Raw genomic sequence first — 24,773 nt, 5'->3', positions numbered from 1 at the left:
CTTATAGATGGCTCGGAGACAACAGTCAATATCAAGTCACATGAAGAAACAGGCCATGATCACCTCAACAGGCTCTCAAAAGAAAGAATCCAGGGATCTTTTAGATGAAAGTGCATTCCTGGAATTACCAGATGCAGAATACAAAAGTTTACTATACAGAACCCTTCAAGACATCAGGAAGGGAATGAGGCAATACACAGAAGAAGCCAAGGAACATACAGATAAAGCAACTGAAGAACTCAGAAAGATTATTCAGGAACATAATGAAAAGTTTAATAAGCTGGAAAAATCTATAGACAGACAGCAATCAGAAATTCAGAAGATTAACAATAAAATTACAGAATTAGATAACTCAAAATTACAGAATTAGATAACTCAATAGAAAGTCAGAGGAGCAGAATCGAGCAAGTGGAAGCTAGAATTTCTAAACTCGAAGATAAATCACTTGGCACTAATGTATTTGAAGAAAAATCAGATAAAATGAAATCTTAAGAATCATGTGGGACTCTATCAAGAGAAATAACCTATGAGTGATTGGAGTACCAGAACAGGGAGGGATAACAGAAAATACAGAGAAAATTGTTAAGGATTTGTTGGCAGAAAACTTCCCTGATATTGTGAAAGATGAGAAGATATCTATCCAAGATGCTCATCGAACTCCACATAAGGTAGATGTTAAAAGAAAGTCACCAAGACATATTATAATCAAGCTTGCCAGAACCAAAGATAAGGAGACAATTATAAGAGCAGCGAGGCATAAAAGAAAAGTCACCTACAAGGGAGAGCCAATAAGAATAAGCTCGGACTACTCGGCAGACACCATGCAGGCAAGAAGGCAATGGGATGACATATTTAAAAAATTAAAAGAAAAAAATTGCCTGCCAAGAATTATATACCCATCAAAACTGTCTCTTAAATATGAAGGTGAAATTAAGACATTTCCAGATAAATACAAGTTGAGGGAATTTGTAAACACCAAACCAAAACTACAAGAAATACTAAAGGGAGTTCTTTGGTTAGAAAATCAATAAGACCAGGTATCAACCCAAGACTAGAACACTGGACAGAGCAATCAGATGTTAATCCAGACAGAGAAATGCAAAAAATAAGTGATTGAAAAAAAAAAGCAAAACACAGGGTAACAGCGATGTTATTACATAAAAGAAGACAACACTAAAATAATAAAGAGGGACTAGGAAATGTAATCATACACCTTCTATATGGACAGGAAGATAGGCGATACGAAGAAATAAAAGTTAGTTATAAATTTAGAAAAATAAGGGTAAATAATAAAGAAACTACAAAGGAGACAAACTATCCTACTCATCAAAAAAAACTACAAGGGAAAAATACAGACTGAGCAGAAACAAAATCAACAACAACAAATATGAGGAAAGGACAAGATATAAAGAAAATCTACTCAGCACATAAAATCAAGTGGGATAAAGAAGCTGTCAACACACAAAAAAGACATCAAAATGATAGCTCTAAATTCATACTTATCCATAATTACCCTGAATGTAAATGGACTAAATGCACCAATAAAGAGACAGAGAGTGGCAAAATGGATTAAAAAACAAGATCTGTCTCTATGCTGCCTACAAGAGACACACCTTAGACTTAGAGACACACCTTAGACTTAGAGACACGAACAAACTAAAACTCAAAGGATGGAAAAAATATATCCAGCAAACAACAATCAAAAAAGAGCAGGAGTGGCAATATTAATTCCGACAAAATAGACTTTAAAGTTAAATCCATCATAAAGGATAAGGAAGGACACTATATAATGATTAAAGGGACAATACACCAAGAAGATATAACCATATTAAATATTTATGCACCCACTGACAGGGCTGCAAGATACATAAAACAAACTCTATCAGCATTGAAAAGTGAGATAGACAGCTCCACAATAATAGTAGGAGACTTCAACACACCATTTTCGGTGAGGGACAGGACATCCAGAAAGAAGCTCGATAAAGACACGGAAGATCTAAATGCCACAATCAACCAACTTGACCTCGTAGACATATACAGAACACTCCACCCAACGGCAACCAACTATACTTTCTTTTCTAATGCACATGGAACATTGTCTAGAATAGACCACATATTAGGTCATAAAGCAAGCCTTAGCAGAATCCAAAACATTGAAATATTACAAAGAATCTTCTCTGACCATAAGGCCATAAAAGTGGAAATCAATAACAGGAAAAGCAAGTAAAAATAATCAAACACTTGGAAACTGAACAATACCCTGCTCATAAAAGACTGGATTATTGAAGACATTAAGGATGGAATAAAGAAATTCAGAGAACCCAATGAGAATGAAAACACTTCCTATCAGAACTTTTGGGACACAGCAAAATTGGCTCTCAGAGGTCAATTTATATCAATAAATGCACACATCCAAAAAGAAGAAAGGGCCAAAATCAAAGAACTATCCCTACAACTTGAACTAATAGAAAGAGAGCAACAAAAGAAACCCACAGGCACCAGAAGAAAACAAGTAATAAAAATTATAGCTGAACTAAATGAAATAGAAAACAGAAAAACAATTGAAAGAATTAACAAGACCAAAAGCTGTTTTTTTGAAAAAGTCAACAAAATTGATAAACCATTGGTCAAACTGAGAAAAGAAAAGCAGACAAGGAAGCAAATAACCTGAATAAGAAATGAGATGGACGATATTACAACAGACCCAACTGAAATTAAAAGAATATATCAGATTTCTATGAAAAACTATACTCATACAAATTTGAAAACCTAGAAGAAATGGAAGAATTCCTAGAAACACACTACCTACCTAAACTAACACAAACAGAGGTAGAACAACTAAATAGACCCATAACAAAAGAAGAGATTGAAAAGGTGATCAAAAAACTCCCAAAAACAACAAAAAAAAGCCCTGGTCCAGATGGCTTCACTGCAGAGTTCTACCAAACTTTCAGAGAAGAGTTAACACCACTACTACTAAAGGTATTTCAGAGCATAGAAATGGATGGAATACTACCAAATGCATTCTATGAAGCCACCATATCCTGATGCCAAAACCAAGTAAAGACACCACAAGAAAAGAAAATCCTAGAACTGTATCCCTCATGAATGTAGAAGCAAAAATCCTCAACAAAATTCTAGCCAATAGAATTCAACGACATATCAAAAAAAATAATTCACCATGACCAAGTGGGATTCATACCAGGTATGCAGGGATGGTTCAACATTAGAAAAACAATTAATGTAATCCACCACATAAATGAAACAAAAGACAAGAATCACATGATTTTATCAATTGATGCAGAAAAGGCATTTGACAAAGTTCAACACTCATTCATGATAAAAACTCTCAGCAAAATAGGAATAGAAGCAAAATTCCTCAACATAATAAAGGGCATTTATACAAAGCCAACAACCAACATCACCCTAAATGGAGAGAGCCTGAAAGCTTTCCCACTGAGATCGGGAACTAGAAAAGGATGCCCTTTATCACCACTCTTATTCAACATTGTGCTGGAGGTCCTAGCCAGAGCAATTAAGCTAGATAAAGAAATAAAGGGCATCCAGATTGGCAAGGAAGAAGTAAAAGTATCTCTATTTGCAGACGACATGATCTTATACACAGAAAACCTTAAGGAATCCTCCAGACTACTACTGAAACTAATAGAAAAGTTCAGCAGAGTATTGGTATACAATATAAACATAAAAAAATCAGTTGGATTCATCTACACCAACAAAAAGAACATTGAAGAGGAAATCACCAAATCAATGCCATTTACAGCAGCCACCAAGAAGATAAAATACTTAGAAATAAATCTTACCAGAGATGTAAAAGACTTATACAAAGAAAACTACAGTAAACTTCAGCAAGAAACCAAAAGAGATTTACAAAAGTGGAAGAAAATACCTTGCTCATGGATCGGAAGACTTAACATTATAAAAATGTCTGTTCTACCAAAAGCGATCTATATATTTAATGCAATTCCGATCAAAATCCCAAGACCATTCTTTAAGGAGATGGAGAAACAAATCACCAACTTCATATGGAAGGAAAAGAGGCCACGGATAAATAAGGCATTACTGAAAAAGAAGAACAAAGTGGGAGGCCTTACTTTACCTGATTTTAGTACCTATTATACCGCCACAGTAGTCAAAACAGCCTAGTACTGGTACAACACCAGATACATGGACCAATGCAACAGAATTGAGAATCCAGACATAAATCCACCCACCTATGAGCAGTTGATATTTGACATAGGCCCCAAAACACTTGGGGAAGAGGCCATCTTTTTAACAAATTTTGCTGGCATAACTGGATATCCATCTGCAAAAAAAAAGAAACAAGACCCATACCTCACTCCATGCAAAAAAACTAACTGAAAATGGATGAAAGACCTAAATATAAAATCTAAAACAATAAAGGTCATGAAAGAAAAAATAGGGACAACGTTAGGAGCCCTAATACATGGCATAAACAGTATACAAAACATTATAAAGAACGTAGAAGAAAAACTAGCTAACTGGGAGCTCCTAAAAATCAGACACTTATGCTCATCCAAAGACTTCACCAAAAGAGTAAAAAGACTACCTACAGACTGAGAATAACTTTTTATCTATGACATTTCTGATCAGCACCTGATCTCTAAAATCTATATAATACTGCAAAAACTCAACTGCAAAAAGACAAATAACCCAATTAAAAAGTGGGCAAAAGATATGAATAGACACTTCACTAAAGAAGACATTCAGGTAGCTAACAGATATATGAGGAAAAGTTCACGATCATTAGCCATTAGAGAAATGCAGATCAAAACTACAATGAGATTTCATCTCACTCCAACAAGGCTGGCATTAATCCAAAAAACACTAATAAATGTTGGAGAGGCTGTGGAGAGATTGGAACACTTCTACACTGCTGGTCGGAAAGTCAAATGGTACAAACACTTTGGAAATCGATTTGATGCTTCCTTAAAAAGTTAGAAATAGAACTACCATACGATCCAGCAATCCCACTCCTTGGAATATATCCTAGAGAAATAAGAGCCTTTACATGGACTAATATATGCACACCCATGTTTATTGCAGCACTGTTTACAATAGCAAAAACATGGAAGCAACCAAGGTGCTCATCAACAGATGAATGGATAAATACATTATGGTATATTCATACAATGGAATACTACGCATCGATAAAGAACAGTGAGGAATCTGTGGACATTTCATAACATGGAGGAACCTGGAAGGCATTATGCTGAGTGAAATTAGTTGCAAAAGGACAAATATTGTAGAAGACACTATTATAAGAACTTGAGAAATAGTTTAAACTGAGAAGAAAACATTCTTTTGTGGTTACGAGAAGGGGGAGGGAGGGAGGGTGGGAGAGGGGTATTCACTAATTAGATAGTATATAAGAACTACTTTAGGTGAAGGGAAAGACAGCACACAGTACAGGGAGGTCAGCACAATTGGACTAAACCAAAAGCAAAGAAGTTTCCTGAATAAACTGAATGCTTCGAAGGCCAGCGTAGCAGGGGCAGGGGTCTGGGGACCATGGTTTCAGGGGACATCTAAGTCAATTGGCATAATAAAATCTATTAAGAAAACATTCTGCATCCCACCTTGAAGAGTGGCATCTGGGGTCTTAAACGCTAGTAAGCAGTCATCTAAGTTGCATCAATTCGTCTGAACCCACCTGGATCAAAGGAAAATGAAGAACACCAAGGACACAAGGTGATTACGAGCCCAAGAGACAGAAAGGGCTCAATGAACCAGCGAGTACATCATCCTGAGACCAGAAGAACTAGATGGTGCCCGGCTACAACCGATGACTGCCCTGACAGGGAACACAACAGAGAACCCCTGAGGGAGCAGGAGAGCAGTGGGATGCAGACCCCAAATTCTCATAAGACCAGACTTAATGGTCTGACTGAGACTAGAAGGACCCTGGTGGTCATGGCCCCCAGACCTTCTGTTGGCCCAGGACAGGAACCATTCCTGAAGCCAACTCTTCAGACATGGATTGGACTGGACAATGGGTTGGAGAGGGATGCTGGTAAGGAGTGAGCTTCTTGGATCAGGTGGACACTTGAGATTATGTTGGCATCTCCCATCTGGAGGGGAGACGAGAGGGTGGAGGGGGTTAGAAGCTAGTGAAAAGGACATGAAAAGAGAGAGTGGAGGGAGAGAGCAGGCTCTCCTATTAGGGGGAGAGTAATTGGGAGTGTGTAGCAAGATGTATATGGGGTTTTTTGTGAGAGACTGACTTGATTTGTAAACTTTCACTTAAAGCACAATAAAAATTATTAAAAAAAAAAGATGGAAGGAAAATACAGAGTCATTATACCAAAAAGATTTAGTCGATGTTCAACCACTTCAAGAGGTGGCATATGATCAGGAACTGATGGTACTGAAGGAAGAAGTGCAAGCTGCTCTGAAGGCACTGGCGAAAAACAAGTGTCCTGGATTTGATGGAATATCAGTTGAGATGTTTCAAAAAACGTATGCAGCGCTGGAAGTGCTCGCTCATCTGTGCCAAGAAATATGGAAGACAACTTCCTGTCCAACTGACTGGAAGAGATCCATATTTATGCCTATCCCAAGAAAGGTGATCCAACCAAATGTGGAAATTATAGAACAATATCACTAATATCGCATGCAAGCAAAATTTTGCTGAAGATCATTCAAAAATGGCTGTAGCAGTATATCGACAGCAAACTGCCAGAAATTCAGGCCGGTTTCAGAGGAGGACATAGAACCAGGGATATCATTGCTGATGTCAAATGGATCCTGGCTGAAAGTAGAGAATACCAGAAGGATGTTTACCTGTGTTTCATTGACTATGCAAAGGCATTCGACCGCGTGGTTTATAACAAATTTTGGATAACTTTGCAAAGAATGGGAATTCCAGAAAACTTAATTGTGCTCATGAGAAACCTTTACATGGATCAAGAGGCAGTTGTTCAGACGGAACAAGATGATACTGATTCGTTTAATGTCAGGAAGAGTGTTCGTCAGGGTTGTATTCTTTCACCATACCTATTCAATCTGTATGCTGAGCAAATAATACAAGAAGCTGGACTACAAGAAGAACAAAGGGGCAGCAGGATTGGAGGAAGACTCATTAAGAACCTGCATTATGCAGATGACACAACCTTGCTTGCTGAAAGTGAAGAGGACTTTAAGCACTTACTAATGAAGATCAAAGACCACAGCCTTCAGTATGGATTGCACCTCAACATAAAAAAAAAATCCTCACAACTGGACCAATAAGCAACATCATGATAAACGGAGAAAAGATTGAAGTTGTCAAGGATTTCATTTTACTTGGATCCACAATCAACAGCCATGGAAGCAGCAGTCAAGAAATCAAAAGACTCATTGCATTGGGTAAATCTGCTGCAAAGGACCTCTTTAAAAGTGTTGAAGAGCAAAGATGTCACCTTGAAGACTAAGGTGCACCTCACCCAAGCCATGGTATTTTAAATTGCATATTATGCGTGTGAAAGCTGGACAATGAATAAGGAAGACCGAAGAAGAATGACGCCTTTGAATTGTGTTGTTGGCGAAGAATATTGAATATACCATGGACTGCCAAAAGAACAAACACATCTCTCTTAGAAGTACAGCCAGAATGCTCCTTAGAAGCAAGGATGGCGAGACTGTGTCTTACATACTCTGGACATGTTGTCAGGAGGGATCAGTCCCTGAAGAAGGACATCATGCTTGGTAGAGCACTGGGTCAGCAGAAACGAGGAAGACCCTCAAAGAGGTGGATTGACACAGTGGCTCTAACAATGAGCCCAAGCATTACAATGATTGTAAGGATGGCTCAGGACTGGGAAGTGTTTCATTCTGTTGTGTATGGGGTAGCTATGAGTCGGAACCGACTCGACGGCACCTAACAACAAACAACTATGTGAGATCAAATTGACAACAGCAACTTGAAAGATTAGATAGGAAACATAGGGGGCAGTGTGTTGATGTTAATAGGGGAGGAACAATTCAGAAAAAGAGGGTGAGAATGGTTGCAAAACTCAAAGAATGGAATCAGTGTCACTAAATGGTACCTGTAGAAACTTTTGAATTGGTGTATATTTTGCTGTACGTATTCTCAACAATAAAAACAAAAATAAAATAAAACATCAACAACAAAAACCAGTTGCCACTGAGTCCATCGGTGACTCCAGTTGCCATTGAGTCCATTGGTTCACGGCAAATCCACATGTGTCTGAGTTGAACTGTGCTTCATAGGGTTTTCAATGGTTGATCTTCTTGGAAACAGATCATCAAGCTTTCCTGTGAGGTTTCTCTGGGTGAATTCAAATCTTTTGGTTAGCAGTTGAGTGTGTTAATCATTTGCATCGCCCAGGGACTCCTCGTATACTACGGTTGTTGTTGGGTGCCATCGAGTCACTTCTGACTCATACTGACCCCATATGACAGAGTAGAACTGCCCCATAGCATTTTCTTGGCTGTAATCTTTATGGAAGCACGTTGCCAAGTTTTTCTCCCACGAAGCCACTACATGGGTTCAAAGTGCCAACCTTTCAGTTAACAGCTGAGCACTTAACCATTGTGCCACCAGGATTCCTTTATACACTACCAGTGGGAATGTGAATTGGTGTAACAATTTTGAAAAACTCTTTGGCAATATCTAGAAAAAGTAAACATATACGTACTTATGATCCAAAAATTCCACTCATAGATTTTTTTTCCAGCCTAAATGTACACATGAACCATAAGACATGTACAAGAAGGTTCATAGTAGCATTATTTGTAATAGCCAAAACTGGAAGCAAGGTAAATACCCATCAATAGTTGACAGGATAAGCTGTGGTACATTCATACAATGTTAAACTATATAGTAATGAAAAAAGAATAACTATGGATTGTTATAGACAACATGAATAACACAGCATAGTTTTTTGTTTTTTCCTTTTGGAAAAAGAGAGATACAAACAAGTGTATACTGTATAATTTCATTGATATTATATAAAATCCAGAAACAGGCAAATCCAAAATGTGATGTTAGAAGTCAGAATAGAAGTTACCTCTTGGGAACAGGGAAGGGGAAAAGATTGGGAAAAGGCACTAGGGTTTCTTCTGAGTTGCTGGTAATGTCTGTTTCTTTATGTTCATATTGCTCAGATGCTGTGTTAAATTTGTCATAATTTATCAAGCTCTATGGTCATTTTTTTTATGGTCATAATGTGTGCACTTTACTACACGTATGTCACATTTCAGTAAAAATGCTACTAAAGTAACAAAATAAAACTCTGCTGAAGATGAACAATTTTATGAAAAATATTCATTTTCTTAAGTTTTATGTCATATTTCAGTAAAAATGCTACTAAAGTAACAACATAAAATTCTGCTGAAGATGAACAATTTTATGAAAAATATTCATTTTCTTAAGTATAAAAAGGAGGTCACAAAGTATTAAAAGGAGTTTGGAATGGAGAGTATGACATCATCATTTTACATTCACCTTTAAGCACAGTGAAAACATGCCACAAGTCACAGGCACAGTTCCTTCAATATTCATTTAGCAATAACTAGGACACTTTTTAGGGCACCTATAGGAGCCTTGGTGGCACAGTGGTTAAATGCTCAGCTGCTAACCAAAAGGTCAGGGGCTCCAACCCACCAGGTGCTCCTCAGGAGAAAGATTTGACAATCTGCTTCCATAAAGATTATAGCCTTTGAAACCCTATGGGGCAGTTCTACTCTGTCCTATAGGGTCTCTATGAGTAGGAATTGACTCAATGGCAACATTAGGACACCTATAGGCTAGAACTGGCTGAGATCAGAAGTGTAGCTTGGTGTTGCTGGGGAGCAAATTTCATGAAAAATGTGATGGGGGGAATAAAATACAACAACGAAGAGGCAGGTAGGCACTGATTTGTGAAGGGCCTGAGTGCTGTAGAACGGGATCTGAATGTTATTTCAGAGGTAAGATTTTGCCTTTAAATGTTAATTTTCTTTGTCAGATGGAGGGGTAGTAGAAGACTCAACCTATGACAAAATGTGAGCTGGGTTTCAGGGGGAAAAATCTTTTTTTCCTTTTTGACTGGAGAGATTAAAAATTCTCTTGAGGGTAGAGCCAACATGGTGCTATAGACAGAAGCACCATGTCATCCCTCTACAGGAAAGACCCCCAAAACTAAGTAAAATAGATACAAACATCAATCTTGAAACCCTAAATATCAAGTGAAGGGATAAATAATTCAATTAAGCACCAAATGGGATAAGAACCGACACAGAACAGAGAACAAGGAGAGCTACAGAGTAGAGGTCCCCCACTAGTTGAGTATTTGCCATCTGGGACCTAAGTCATCAAGAACAGTGGACAGGGAGTACAGGAAGGCAGCTTCACTGAGTTCCAACGGGAGAGAGAACACCTGGTAACCAGGGATACACATTTTCCCACCCCCCATCCTTCTTGTGTTTACAAGATCTCCACTGCTCCCCAACAGTCCACGGTCGCTCGGCTGGAAAGGCTGCTGCCCAGGTCTGCTCTACCCTCATAAACTGGCTCCCTCAGAGCCATTTTTTGTTGCTGTTATTGTTTTCTTGACCTTTTTTGATTGTTTCTCCTCTCTCTCTCTCTCTCTTCCTTCCTTTCCTTTCTCCTGCACAGCTAGCCCCATGTGCCATCCCACCCCTTCTTGACAGGTTGTGCCACACCCCTCAGCTAGACAGCCATAAGCACATGGCCTCCCTGGGTCCTCACCACCCCCACAGGCAGGCTCCCTCAGCACCATTTTTTGTTTTTTTGGTTATTTGTTTGTTTTTTGCTTCTGTTTTTTTTTTCTTCCTTTTCCGTTGTTTCTTCTCTCTCTCTCCCTTCCTTCCTTTCCTTTCTCCCACCCTCCTAGCCCCGTGTGCCACCCCACCTTATCAACAGGCTGTGCTATACTGTTCAGCTAGAGAGCCTCTGGCACACAGCCACCTTAGGTTTGCAGTACCCCCATAGACTGACTCCCTCAGCACCGTATTTTTTTATTTATCCTTATCCTGTTCCCTTTTCCTTCTCCCTGCCAACTGGGTGCCATGCTGCCTCAGCCCCTTCCCGATGGCCTGTGCCATGCCACCTGGTAAGAAAGACATCAGCTTGGCGCTACCCCAATTCTGCCCCACCCCAACACCCAGCTCCTCCAGCAGCATATTTTTTGTTTGTTTTTTCTTTTTTGCAGCTGTTGTTTCTTCTCTCTATTTCCCTTCTTTTCTTTCATTTCTTCTGCCCATCTAGCCCTGTATGACACCTAAAGCCCTTCTTGGCAGGCCGAGCTGCACCACTCAGCTAGAGAGCCACTGGCACATAGCCTCACAGGGTCTGCTCTGCACCCACTGGCCAAATCCTACCATGCCACCATCTTATTTACATTTTTCTTCATTTTTTGCTTCTGTTTCTCTATCTTCTTTCATCTACTTAACTCTACACATCATATCCTTCACTTTCCATCCGGCCTATCTGCACTGCATACTAAGTGCTGTGCCACCAAGAGACACTGCAGCAAACCACCAGACCTCGACATGCACTGCCCCCTGGGGCAACCCCATTGGCAACAATGCATGGTGCAAAAGGCCAATCCCCACTCCTCCCTCCCCACTGGACCTACCCTGTTGCACCACAGCTGAGTGATTGGCCCTGCCCAGCTGGAAAAAACTATCATGCCCACAGATGAGTAAGCAATAAAGCACACTCATCCCACCTATTCAGACATAACCAAATAAAACAAAAAGCAGGATGAAACAAACAAATCTACAATCAGTAAAAAGAGAATATAATTCCTGAATCTCTGGAAGATAGCAACATATCAAAACATTTTGAAAAAGCAGAGCAGGATGGCTCCAGAAAGTGACCAAAATAAAACATCAGTTGACTTTCTGGTAGAAGAAAAGGCACTGGAACTACCTGATAGAGAATTCAAAAGTCTAATACTTAGGGCTCTCCAAGAGGTGAAGGAAAATGCAGACAAAAATAAGAAATAAATAGACAAAATCATGGAAAATGCAGAAAAAAATCAGGTAAAGTACACACAAAGCAATGGAAAAATTCAGGAAAATAATACAGGAGCAAAATGTCAAAATAAATAAATAGAAACCATAAAAAAAAACAGCAATTAGAAATCCAAAAGATAAACAAGGTTTCAGAAATGGACAGTGCTATAGAAGGTTTTAGGAGCAAATCTGAACAATGGATGACAGGATCAGCAAAATTGAAGACCAATCCTTGGATACCACTTTCTTTGAGGAAAAATGAGAGAAAAGAATGAAGAAACCTTGAGAACAATGGAAGATACACTCAAAAGCAAAAATCTGCTGGTGATTAGAACTCCAGAACAGAAGGAGAAAACAGGAGAGGACCACTGGAGATCTGCTGACACAAAACTTCCCTAATATCGTGAAAGATGAAAAGCTGACCATCCAGAAGCTCAGCAAACCCCATATAGGATAGACTCCAAAAGAAAATCACCAAGGCATACCATAATCACACTTACTAAAACCAAAGACAAAGGATCCTGACAGCATGTTGAAAAAAATGAAAAGTCACATACCAAGGGGAAACAATAAGACTAAGTTCCGATTACTCAGCAGAAACCATGCAGGCAAGAAGGTAATGGGATGACACATATAAAACACTGACAAAAAAAAAATGCCAACCAAGAATAATATATCCTGCAAAATTCTCACTCAAATACGATGGCAAAATCAGAACAGATCCAGATAAACAGAAATTAAAGGAATATGTACAAACCAAACTTATAAGAAATATTAAAGGGAGTCCTTCAGTTACAGAACCAATGACATAAGACAATGACCTGAATCACGGACACAGGACAGCATCAGCTAGATACCAACATAGGTAATGAATTCTCAAGGATAAAACAAAACTAAAAGATTTACAACAGGGAACCAGAGAGATCAACCTGTAAATGACAAGGTCAGAACAAAAAAAGAGGGAATAAACTGTGTAGGTACAAAGCTTTCAAATGGAGAGGAAATCAAGGTGATATCAAGCAATAAAAGACTGGTTTAAACTTAAAGACTGGTTTAAACTTATAAAGAAGGGGCTAAATCTCAAAGTAACCACAAAGAAAGCTAACAAACTCACTCATCAAAATAAGGAAGAAAAACATAAAGTCTCAGTAAACACAAAATCTACAAAAATGAAAGAAACGATAAAAAAATTCACTAACAAAAGGAACTCAGCACAGGAGAGTAAAAGGAATAAAGAAAATGTCAGCACCACAAAAAAAAAAAGCACTACAAAATGACAGCAATAAACTCACACCTATCAATAATCACACTGAATATAAATGGCTTAAATGCACCAATAAAGACACAGAGAGTGACGGAATGGGAAATTAAAAAAAACAGGATCCATCAATATGCTGTCTAGAAGAGATACACCTTAGAAACAAAGACATAAATAAATTAAAAATCAAAGGATGGAAAAAATATATATCAAACAAACAGCAACCAAAAAAGGGCAGGAGTAGCAATGCTAATCTCAGATAAAATAGACTTTAAAACAAAACCCACCATAAAAGACAAAGAAGAACATTATATAGTGATTACAGTGACAATCCAACATGAGGACACAACCATAATAAATATCTCCATATCCAATGACAGGGTTCCAAAATACATAAAACAAACTCTAACAGTAATTAAAAGAAAAAACTGACAATTCCACAACAATAGTAGGAGACTTCAACACACCACTCTTGGTAAAGGACAGAACATATAGAAAGAAACTCAACAGAGATACAGAAGATCTAAAGGCCACAATCAACCAACTTGGCCTCATAGAAATATACAGAACACTTTACCCAACAGCAGCAAAGTACACATTCTTTTCCAATGAACATGGAATGTTCCCCAGAATAGACCACATCTTAGGCCATAAAGCAACTCTAGACAAAATCCAAAACATTGAGATAATACAAAACATCTTCTCTGATCACAATGCCATAAAAGTAGAAGAGGAAGAGCAAGGAAAAAAATCAAATACATGGAGAATAAACAACACCCTGCTTAAAAACCACTGGGTAGTAGAAGAAATCAAGGATGGAATAAAAAAATTCCTAGAATCAAATGAGAACGAAAGCACATCATACCAAAAGCTTCCTGACACAGCAAGGGCAGTTCTCAATTTACAGCAATAGATGCACACATCAAATAAGAAGGGGCACAATCAAAACATTAGCTATACAACTCAACCAAATAGAAAGAGAACAGCAAAAGAAGACTACAGCTGCCAAAAAAAAAAAAAAACCGTTGCCGTCGAGTCGATTCCGACTCATAGTGACCCGGTAGGACAGAGTAGAACTGCCCCATAGGGTTTCCAAGGAATGCCTGGTGAATGCCATAGTTCTTTACCACTACGCCTCCAGGGTTTCCCCACAGCCACCAGAAGAAAGGAAATAATAAAGATCAGAGCAAAAATAAATGAAATAGAGAATAGAAAAATAACAGAAAGAATCAAAGAAACTAAAAGTTGGTTCTTTGAGAAAAGATCAGCAAACCGCTGGCTAAACTGACAGAAGAAAAAAAGAGAGGATTCATATAACCCAAATAAGAAATGAAATGGGGGGGCATTACAACAGACCCAACTGAAATAAAATGGATTGTAACAGTGTACTATGAAAAACTATACTTCAACAAATTTCAAATACTACAAGAAATGGACAAATTTTTAGAAACGCACTATCTACCTAAAGTAACACAAACTGAGGTAAAAAATCTGAACAGACCCATAACAAGAGAAGAGATTGAAAAGGTAATAAAAAAAACTCCAAAAAAAAAAAAAAAACCTGGTCCAGATGGCTTCATTGGAGAATTTCTACCAAACAGTCACAGAAGAACTTGCACCAGTACTACTAAAACTATTTCAGAACATAGAAAAAGAAGGAATACTGCCAAACTCATTCCATGAAGCCAGCATAGCCCTGACACCAAAGCCAGGCAAAGACATCACAAAAAAAGAAAGAAAATTACAGACCAATATCTCTTATGAATACAGACGTAAAAATTCTCAACATAATTCTAGCCAATAGAATTCAACATCATGTAACAACAATGATACTCCCCGACCAAGTGGGATTCATACCGGATATGCAAGAGTGGTTCAACATTAGAAAAGCAACATAATCCACCACATAAATATAACAAAAGAATCAAATGATCATCTTAACCAAGGCAGAAAAGGCATTCAACAAAGTCCAACACCCATTTTTGAGAAAAACTCTCAATAAAATAGATATAGAAGTGAATTTCCTCAGCATAGGAAAGGGCATCTATACAAACCAACAGCCAACATCATTCTTAATGGGGAGAGGCAGAAAACATTTCACCTTGAGAACAAGAACAAGTATGCCCTTTATCACCACTCCTATTTAACCATTATGCTGGAAGTCCTAGCAAGAGCAAAAAGGCAAGAAATAGAAATAAAGGGCATCCAAATTGGTAACGGGAAAACCTGGTGGCGTAGTGGTTAAGAGCTATGGCTGCTAACTAAAAGGTCAGCAGTTCAAATCCACCAGGTGCTCCTTGGAAACCCTATGAGGCAGTTCTACTCTGTCCTATAAGGTTGCTATGAGTCAAAATCGGCTTGACGGCAATGGGTTTGCTTTGGTTTGGTTAAATTGTAGGGAAGAAGTAAAACTGTCCCTATTTGCCTATGATATATTATACATAACCCCAGCGAACCCAGTGCCCTCGAGTCGATTCCGACTCATAGCGACCCTATAGGATGGAGTAGAACTGCCCCATAGAGTTTCCAAGGAGCGCCTGGCGGATTCAAACTGCCGACCCTTTGGTTAGCAGCCATAGCACTTAACCACTATGCCACCCAAAAGACTCCAAAAGAAAACTACTGGAACTAATAGAATGATCCAGCAGTGTAGCAGGATACAAGATAAACCTACAAAAATCAGTTGGATTCCTATACATCAATAAACAGAACTACCAAAAGGAAATTGGGAAACCAATACCATTTATAATAGCCTTAAATAAAATACTTAGGAATAAATCTAAATAGGGATGTAAAGACCTATACAAAGGAAACTACAAAACTCTACTGCAAGAAACTAAAAGATACCTACATAAATGGAAAAACATACCATGCTCAGACTCAGCATTGTGAAAAGTCAATTCTATCCAAAGCAATCTACAAATACAATGCAAACCCAATCCAAATAACAGCATTCTTTAATGAGATAGAAAAACTTACCATTAGCTTTACATGGAAAGGAAAGAGGCCCTGGATAAGTAAAGCACTACTGAAGAACAACAACAGAGTAGGAATCACACTACCTGACCTCAGAACCTACTATACAGCTACAGTAGTCAAAACAGCCTGGTACTGGTACAACAATAGACACATTGACCAACGGAACAGAATCTTGAACCAGTTGTAAATCCATCCACCTACGCTCACCTTATCTTTGACAAAAGCCCAAAGTCCATTAAATGCAGGAAGGACAGTCTTTTTAACAAATGGTACTGGCAAAACTGGATGTTCAATTGTAAACAAACAAACAAAAAAATGAAACAGGACCCATACCACATATCATACCAAAAAAAAACCTAATTCCAAATGGATCAAAGATCTAAATATAAAACCAAAAACTATAAAGGTCATAGAAGAAAAATTATGGTCAGTGCAAGAGACCCTAATACAGGGCATAAACAGGATACAAACCATAACCAACAATACACGAACACCAGAAGATTTGTTAGATAACTGGAATCTTCTTAAAAATTAAACATTTAGGGTCATCAAAAGACTTCACAAAAGAGTAAAAAGAGAATCTATAGACTGGGAAAAAAATTTGACTATGGTGAATCTGACAAAAGTCTAAACTCTAAAGTCTGTAGGAGAATCCAGCACCTCTACAACAAAAAGACAAATGATCCAATTAAAAAATGTGCAAAGGAAATGAACAGGCAGTTCACCAAAGAAGACATTCAGGTGGCTAATAGACACATGAGGAAATGCTGATGATCACCAGCCATTAGAGAAATGCAAATCAAAACTACAATGAGATACAATCTTACCCAAACATTACTGGCATGAATCAAAAAAACAGAAAATAACAAATGTTGGAAAGGCTGTGGGAGATTGGAATTCTTACACATTGCTAGTGGGAATGCAAAATGGTACTACCACTTTGGAAAATGATATGGTGCTTCCTTAAAAAGCTAGAAATAGAAATATCATACAATCCAGCTATCCCACTCCTAGGAATATAAAAATAAGAGCCGTCACACGAATAGACATATGCACACCAATGTTCACCACAGCATTATTCACAATAGTAAAAATATGGGAACAACCTAAGTACCAATCAACAGACGAATGAATAAACAAAGTATGGTATTGTCGTGGATTGAATTATGTCCCCCCAAAAATGTGTGTATCAACATGGTTAGGCCATGATTCCCAGTATTCTTTGGTTGTCCTCATTTTTTGTGATTGTAATTTTATGTTAAAGAGGATTAGGGTGGGATTGTAACACCCTTACCCAGGTCACATTCCTGATCCAATATAAAGGGAGTTTCCCTGGGGTGTGGCCTGCACCACCTTTTATCTCTCAAGAGATAAAAAGGAAAGGGAAGTGAACAGAGAGATGGGACCTCATACCACCAAGAAAGCAGTGCCTGGAGCAGAGCACATCCTTTGAAACCAGGGTCCCTGCACAGAGAAGCTCCTAGTCTGGGGGAAGACTGATGATAAGGCCGACACAGACAGAAAGCCTTCCCCTGGAGCTGACACCCTGAATTGGGGCTTTTAGCCTACTTTACTGTGAGAAAATAGACTTCTCTTTGTTAAAGCCATCCACTTGTGGTATTTCTGTTATAGCAGCACTAGATGACTGAGATAGATATATGTACACAATTGAATACTATGCAACAATAAAGAACAATGTTGAATCTGTGAAACAACTCACAAAATGGATGAATGTAGAGGGCATTATTCTGACTGAAAGAAGCCAATTACAAAAGGACAAATACTGTACAAGACCACTATTACAAAAACTCATGAAAAGGTTTACACACAGAAAGAAACAATCTTTGATGGTTACGAGGGAGGAGAGGGTTGGGGAAGGAAAAACACTAACTTGACAATAGGGAAGTGGTAACTTTGGTGAAGGGTAAGACAGTACACAATACTGGGAAAGTCAGCACAACTTGACCAAAGCAAGGTAATGGAGGATTCATTGACACATCCAAATTCCCTGTGGGGCTGAATTACAATTACTGGGCTGAGGGCTGAGGACCATGGTCTCAGGGGACACCTAGCTCAATTGGCATAACATAGTTTATAAAGAAAATGTTCTACATCCTGCTTTGGTGAATAGTTTCTGGGGTCTTAAAAGTTTCTGAGCAGCCATCTAAGATACTACACTGGTCCCACCCCATCTGGAGCAAGGGAGAATGAAGAAAACCAAAGACACAAGGGAAAGATTAGTCCAAAGGACTAATGGAGCACAACTACCACAGCCTCTGCCAGACTGAATCTAGCACAAGATGGTGCCCGGCTACCACCACCCACTGCTCTGACAGGGATCACAATAGAGGTTCCCAGACAGAGCTGGAGAAAACTGTAGAACAAAATTCTAACTCACAAAAAAAGACCAGACTTACTGGTCTGACAGAGACTGGAGAAACCCTGAGATTATGGCCCCCGGACACCCTTTTAACTCAGTACTGAAGTCACTCTTGAGGTTTACCCTTCAGCCAAAGATTAGACAGGCCCATAAAACAATATGAGACTAAACGGGTACAGCAGCCCAGGGGCAATACAAGAAGCAGGAGGTGATAGGAAAGCTGGTAATGGGAAACTCAAGGTGGAGAAGGGGAGAGTGTTGACATATGGTGGGGCTGGCAACAAATGCCACAAAACAATATGTGTATTGTTTAACAAGAAACTAATTTGCTCTGTAAACCTTTATCTAAAGCACAATTTAAAAGAAAAGAAAAAAAACTTCTTTGAGTTTATCCCTGGGTAGCACCCATCCAATAGAAGGAACATGGAACCCTGTCTGGAGAAAGAGAAAGACCAGAGTAAAGTAATCCATTAGATTTGCCCTCAAACAACTGTTGTAGCAGCTCAGAAGATGGTCCTGCTGTCCACAAGATTCTCGCGAGGAGGAATTAGCACACAAACATGACTTTTCTACCTTGTAAAACATGCACATTCGTTTTCGTAAATACCGATCTCTTTAGCTCAGTCTGGACAAATCCAAATTCCTGAACTGCCTACTTTACTACTATAGAAAGCGCTAGGATGTCAAAAATGTCAGATGTGAGTGTCTGTCCCTGACATCTGAAGGCAGTGCCCCTGAAAGAACTCCAGGGTATTAGACTACTGCATGTAACTGTATTCATTACCATCAAAAATTTAAAGAAGGATTTTAAAAATTATACTTATATACATTATATACTTATATATGTATATATATACTTGTATACATTATACTTTGGTGATTGCGTCTGGGATCTTAAAAGTCTGTGAGCTGCCATCTAGGATACTCCACTGGTCTCACCCCTTCCAGAGCAAGGAAGAATAAAGAAAACTAAAGACATAAGGGAAAGATTAGTCCAAAGGACTAAAGGACCACAACTACCACATCTACCAGACTGAGTCCAGTACAACTAGATGGTGCCCAGCTACCACCACTGACTGCTCTGACAGGGATCACAATAGAGGGTCCTGGACAGAGCTGGAGAAAAATGTAGAATAAAATTCTAACTCAAAAAGAAAGACCAGACTTGGTGGCCTGACAGAGACTGGAGAAACCCTGAGAGTATGGCCCCCGGACACCCTTTCAGGTCAGTAATGAGGCCACTCCTGAGGTTCACCCTTCAGCCAAAGATTGAACAGTCCCATGGAACAAAACAAGAAAAAAGGGGCGCACCAGCCCTAGGGCAGAGACTGGAAGGTAGGAGGGAACAGAACAGCTGGTAATAGGGAACCCAGGGTTGAGAAGGGAGAGTGTTGACATGTCGTGGGGTTGTTAATCAATATGTGTACTGTTTGATGAGAAACTAGTTTGTCCTGTAAACCTTCATGTAAAGTTCAATTAAAAAAAAAAAGAATTTAAAGAAGGATTTCAACTGTGGCTGCAGGTGGCAAGTCTATGTAGCTTTTTTCTCTTCCCACTGCATACCTTGATGGCTGAGGGATAGCCGATCCCATGAGTGACCAGGCTCTATTCTGGTGCTACCATTTCTACCGTGTGGCTCCCTAACCAGTTCTGACATACTGCTAATCAAAGAAACAGGAAATTCAATCCTTTCTGTCTCCTCATTTTAATCCTCATTTCCCACCCATCCTAGTGCACTAGGGCTCTATCGACTGGGTGACTGCTGTGCAAACTTATTTTGTATTTTCACACATCTGGGCCTTTCCTGATGCTGTTCCCTCGGCCTAGAATGCTCTTATAACCGTTCCCATCCTATTCATTATTTAGAGCTCAACTCGTCCTTGGGGCTTTCTCTGCAACTGTCCTTAATGCAAGACACATCAGAATAAACTGTACTTCATTGCTTGCTCCTTCCTGTGTGTTTGTATTATGTATTAATTGACCCTTTATTAGAGCATCATCTGCCTACATAAGAGGGATTTTAAAAATAAAAGCTAAGCATTTCTTGAAGGGAAGACGGAGTGAGAAAAAACTATGCTTAAGAATCTGACAAATTTGGGTTCAAATCCTGATCTCTTCCACCTGACTTTGGACAGGTAAATTCATCTCTCTGATCCAGTTTCCTCATCTGTAACATGAGGACCATTAAGAGTAGCTACTTTATAGCATAGTAATAAAGGATTTAATACTTGGAAAGCGAAAGCACTGGAAACAGTGCTTGGCACCCAACGGCCCCATAATTTTTTTTTTTTAAGGGTTAGCTCTCATTATTATTACTACTGTTTAAAGCAGCTGCAGACTGTAAACTCCACACGGAAAGGCACCATCATCATGTTTGTCCTTTAAAATAGCCGTAGTATCCACCACAGTGCCTGTCACGTGGTAAGTGCTCAAGAAATATCTGTCTAGTGGGTGGATGAATTAATCAATCAGTAAAATAATTCTTGCGGTTAGGACTCTCCCGGTTCTCCTCTTCTCTGATTTCTCTACTGCCTTAGTGCTTTATATGCCACATAAAAACTTCAAGTGGAGAGTAATTTGACACCCCCCCATCCCTTGAACCCTTTGCTTATCTCTTTGTTAACTACGTTTCTTGAATTCTCTTCTCTAACAAGTTTGAGTCCAGCAAAAACCACTTCAACCAGCTACGTCTGCCAGGCAGAATTTTGGGGGCTGGGAGCGGGGCGTGGCCACCAAATCGCAGAGCACGACTGCGCCTGCGTAGGCAGCCCTGCTGCAAAGCTAAGCGCTCCGAGGCTTACAATCACTGCTAGCAGGTGCTTGTGTAGGAAAATCAGTCTTCTCATCAGCTCTCACTGCAGATCCACTCAGTTCCTGGACTCCGGCATCTGCTTTTGTTTCGAGTCGCCGACGCATCTGCAGTCCTCTCTCCGACGGATCGCTGGCCACCCGGTTCCTGCTTCTGTCTCCTGAAATCATGTCTCTGGTAAGCCAGAATGCCCGCCGTGGCAGCGCAGACACCGCTGCTGATTCCAGCGACCTCCGGGATGACATGCAGGCTCCTAACACTTCTGGACCCCCTACCTCCATGCTAGTCCCTGACGCCCGCCAGGGCCTTGGAGGCCCTCAGGTCCCAATCTACCCCCAGGGTGGCAGGGATTCCCAGGCCGCGTCGGACCCGAATGATCTCGAGGTCCTGATCGATGAGCAGTCCCGACGTTTGGGGGCGCTCAGGTTCCATGACCCTCTAGAAGACAGGTCGATGGCTCTGGTGAATTTCATGCGAATGAAAAGCCAAACCGAGGGATCCATCCAGCAGACAGAGATGCTGGAATTCCTCAGAGAATACTCAGATCAGTTCCCTGAAATCCTCAGACGAGCCTCAGCCCACCTGGATCAGGTCTTCGGGTTGAACCTGAGAGTTCTTGACCCCCAGACGCACACCTATAACCTGATTAGCAAACGGGATCCCCAGACCACAGGTCAGATGGTAGAGTCCTTGGACATACCCAAGGCAGGTCTCCTGGCGTTGGTCCTGGGCCATATCCTCCTGAATGGCAACAGGGCAAGAGAGGCCTCCATTTGGGACCTTCTGTTAAAGGTTAATATGTTGAATGAGTCCCAGAGGATCAACAGTCACTTTGGGAACACAAGGAACCTCCTTACTACTGACTTTGTGCGCATGCGGTTCCTGGAGTACTGGCCAGTGTATGGCACTAATCCCCTCGAATTTGAGTTCTTGTGGGGCTCTAGAGCCCATAAGGAAATCACAAAGATGGAAGCCCTGAAATTTGTGGCAGAAGCCCATGATGAAGAACCCTGGAGCTGGCTAGAGGAATATAACAAGGCTATGGAAGCTGACAAGGCCAAAGAAAGAAGCCAGGTTGCTGGCTTAGAGTTCTGGTCAGAGGACACTATGAATGATAAGGCAAATGATTTGGTCCAGCTAGCCATTAATGTCACAGAGGAACTTCTGCCTATACATCAGGATGAGCTATTGGCTCATACTGGCAAAGAATTTGAGGACGTGTTCCCAAATATCCTCAGCCGAGCTACTCTAATCCTCGATCTGTTCTATGGGTTCTCTCTGATTGAGGTTGATACCAGTGAGCACATCTACCTCCTTGTTCAGCAACCAGAATCAGAAGAAGAGCAAGTAATGCTAGAGAGCCTGGGGAGACCTACTCAAGAATACGTGATGCCAATCCTGGGTTTAATCTTCCTGATGGGCAACCGTGTCAAAGAGGCCAATGTCTGGAACTTGCTTTGTAGATTTGGAGTGGATGTAGGGAGAAAGCATGCCATCACCTGTAAGCTTATGAGGCAGCGCTATCTGGAATGCAGGCCGCTGTCTTACTCTAATCCTGTTGAATATGAGCTTCTGTGGGGTCCCCGAGCTCACCTTGAAACCACCAAAATGAAAGCTTTGGAGTATATGGCCAGGCTCTACAGAAAGCGACCACAGGACTGGCCCGAGCAATATAGGGAGGCTGTTGAAGATGAGGAGGTCAGAGCCAGATCTGAGGCAAATGCCATGTTCTTCTTTGACCCTGTGTGAAATCTGGTGAAGATGTATAACTTCAATCAGGTGGTGTCATTTAAAGGGGCCCTGGGGAAATAAAAAAAATTTTTTTTGGGGGGGGGAATGGGCACTGGAGCCCAAAATAAAAAATTGGGTAGGATTGGGGAGTGCAAATAGTCCTTGCTATTTGTGTTGCTGTGTTCCAGTTCTAGTAGTATTTCCTTCCTTTTAATATACCCCTGAATTAGGTTTATGATCAGTGTTTATAAATGAAATTGCTCATTTACTATTTCTGTCTTGTTTTAGTACAAAAATTCAGATAGCTGTGTAAAATGTACTTACTTCTTCTTCTGTGATATAAAAAAATGGAGGAGAATATATATTTGTTGCTTGATAGTTTGAAATAATCCATAAAATGATATGGCTACAGGAGTAAAATAACAACACACATATACCAAAAACAAATAAACACAAAACCCATAGATCTGTTGTTGCCCTCCTTTTATGTCCAGTGTTGTATGTAAAAAAAGGACTGACATTTACCTGTAGTCACTTTGCTGTTCCAGAGTCTAGTGAAAAATAAAAGCATAATGAATTAGAAGCTATGCTTAAGCACTCATTTATTTAACAAGCATTATTAAGCATCTGCCATGCTCTGAGCAGTGTTATGTGTTGGAAATATAAGGGTGAAAAAGACCCAGCAAGGCCCCAAGGCGGTGGGAGGGGTGTCAAGGAAGTAAACCTGCAATGACATTATGCTTTCACAGGTAATGGAAACCCTGGTGGCAGAGTGGTTAAGAGTTATGGCTGCTAATCAAACGGTTGGCAGTTTGAATCCACCAGGCACTCCTTGGAAACCCTATGGGGCAGTTTTACTCTGTCCTTTAGTGTTGCTATAAGTCAGAATCCACTGGACAACAACAGGTTTGGTTTTGGTTTTCCAAGTAATAGGGCTAAGCTCTGACTGCTGTGGGAGTCCACAAGAACTCTCAACTAAATTTTAGGTTCTGGGAGGAAGCAGTGGAGGTGATGGGGTCCACAAAAGGCTGGGAAGGGGCAGAGGTGTCAAGAAGGAAATGAGTGAGGGAGTGGTCAGGGATGATGGTGGGGAGGGTGAGGTGGATGAAGGGCTGGGGGCAAGGTGTGCTTTAGTGACATGTATTGGAGATCTAGGTTGAAGAGAGGGAGGGAGGGTCTGTTTGTGACAGAAACATTGTGCTTTGAGACATTTGAAAACTCAGAAAGACTGAAGGTTGAGTTCAAGGGGGAGGTGGGAGAAATGAGTCTGTGGAATGGGTAACAAGGGCCCATATCCTCAGAGAGTGGGTCTTGAGAATTAAGAATGGCCCTCCTGAAAGCAACTGGTCTTGGATCTTGGATCAGACCAAACAATCCACCTGGAGGAGCTCTGCAAGGGATCCCTGCCTTTGCCAGCTCAGGTTATTTTAGAGCCCAAACTGTTAAGGTGTTAGTATTTTGGCTCTCTTCATCTTGATCCCTCTCACAGCTTCTAACCCTGTCTCACAATCTCCCCAAGCCTTCCCTGGAAAGTCCGCAGCAGGTAACAATTTCTGAGACAGAGCGCTGACACAGCTGTGGGTGTTATGTGGGAAGGGACGCTGTCTTCCAAC

At 40.2% G+C, this 24,773-nt stretch overlaps 1 protein-coding gene across 1 annotated transcript; it reads left to right on the top strand.

Moving 5' to 3' along the window:
• The first annotated feature begins 21,404 nt into the window (after nt 1-21,404).
• MAGEE2 (MAGE family member E2) lies at nt 21,405-23,811 on the top strand. The gene has a single exon (XM_003412771.4). It carries the CDS (start codon nt 21,598-21,600, stop codon nt 23,176-23,178), a length of 1,581 nt encoding a protein of 526 aa, XP_003412819.1. The 5' UTR covers nt 21,405-21,597; the 3' UTR covers nt 23,179-23,811.
• The last annotated feature ends 962 nt before the right edge of the window (nt 23,812-24,773 follow it).

The sequence above is a fragment of the Loxodonta africana genome, chromosome X, assembly GCF_030014295.1.
Source record: "Loxodonta africana isolate mLoxAfr1 chromosome X, mLoxAfr1.hap2, whole genome shotgun sequence".
Lineage (NCBI taxonomy): Eukaryota > Metazoa > Chordata > Mammalia > Proboscidea > Elephantidae > Loxodonta > Loxodonta africana.
Note: the sequence above shows the minus strand (reverse complement) of the source record. Positions and strands in the feature narration are given on the sequence as shown.

What these genes read in the sequence shown, in the direction of transcription:
- MAGEE2 (XM_003412771.4), top strand. Translation starts at nt 21,598, where the DNA reads ATGTCTCTGGTAAGCCAGAATGCCCGCCGTGGCAGCGCAGACACCGCT.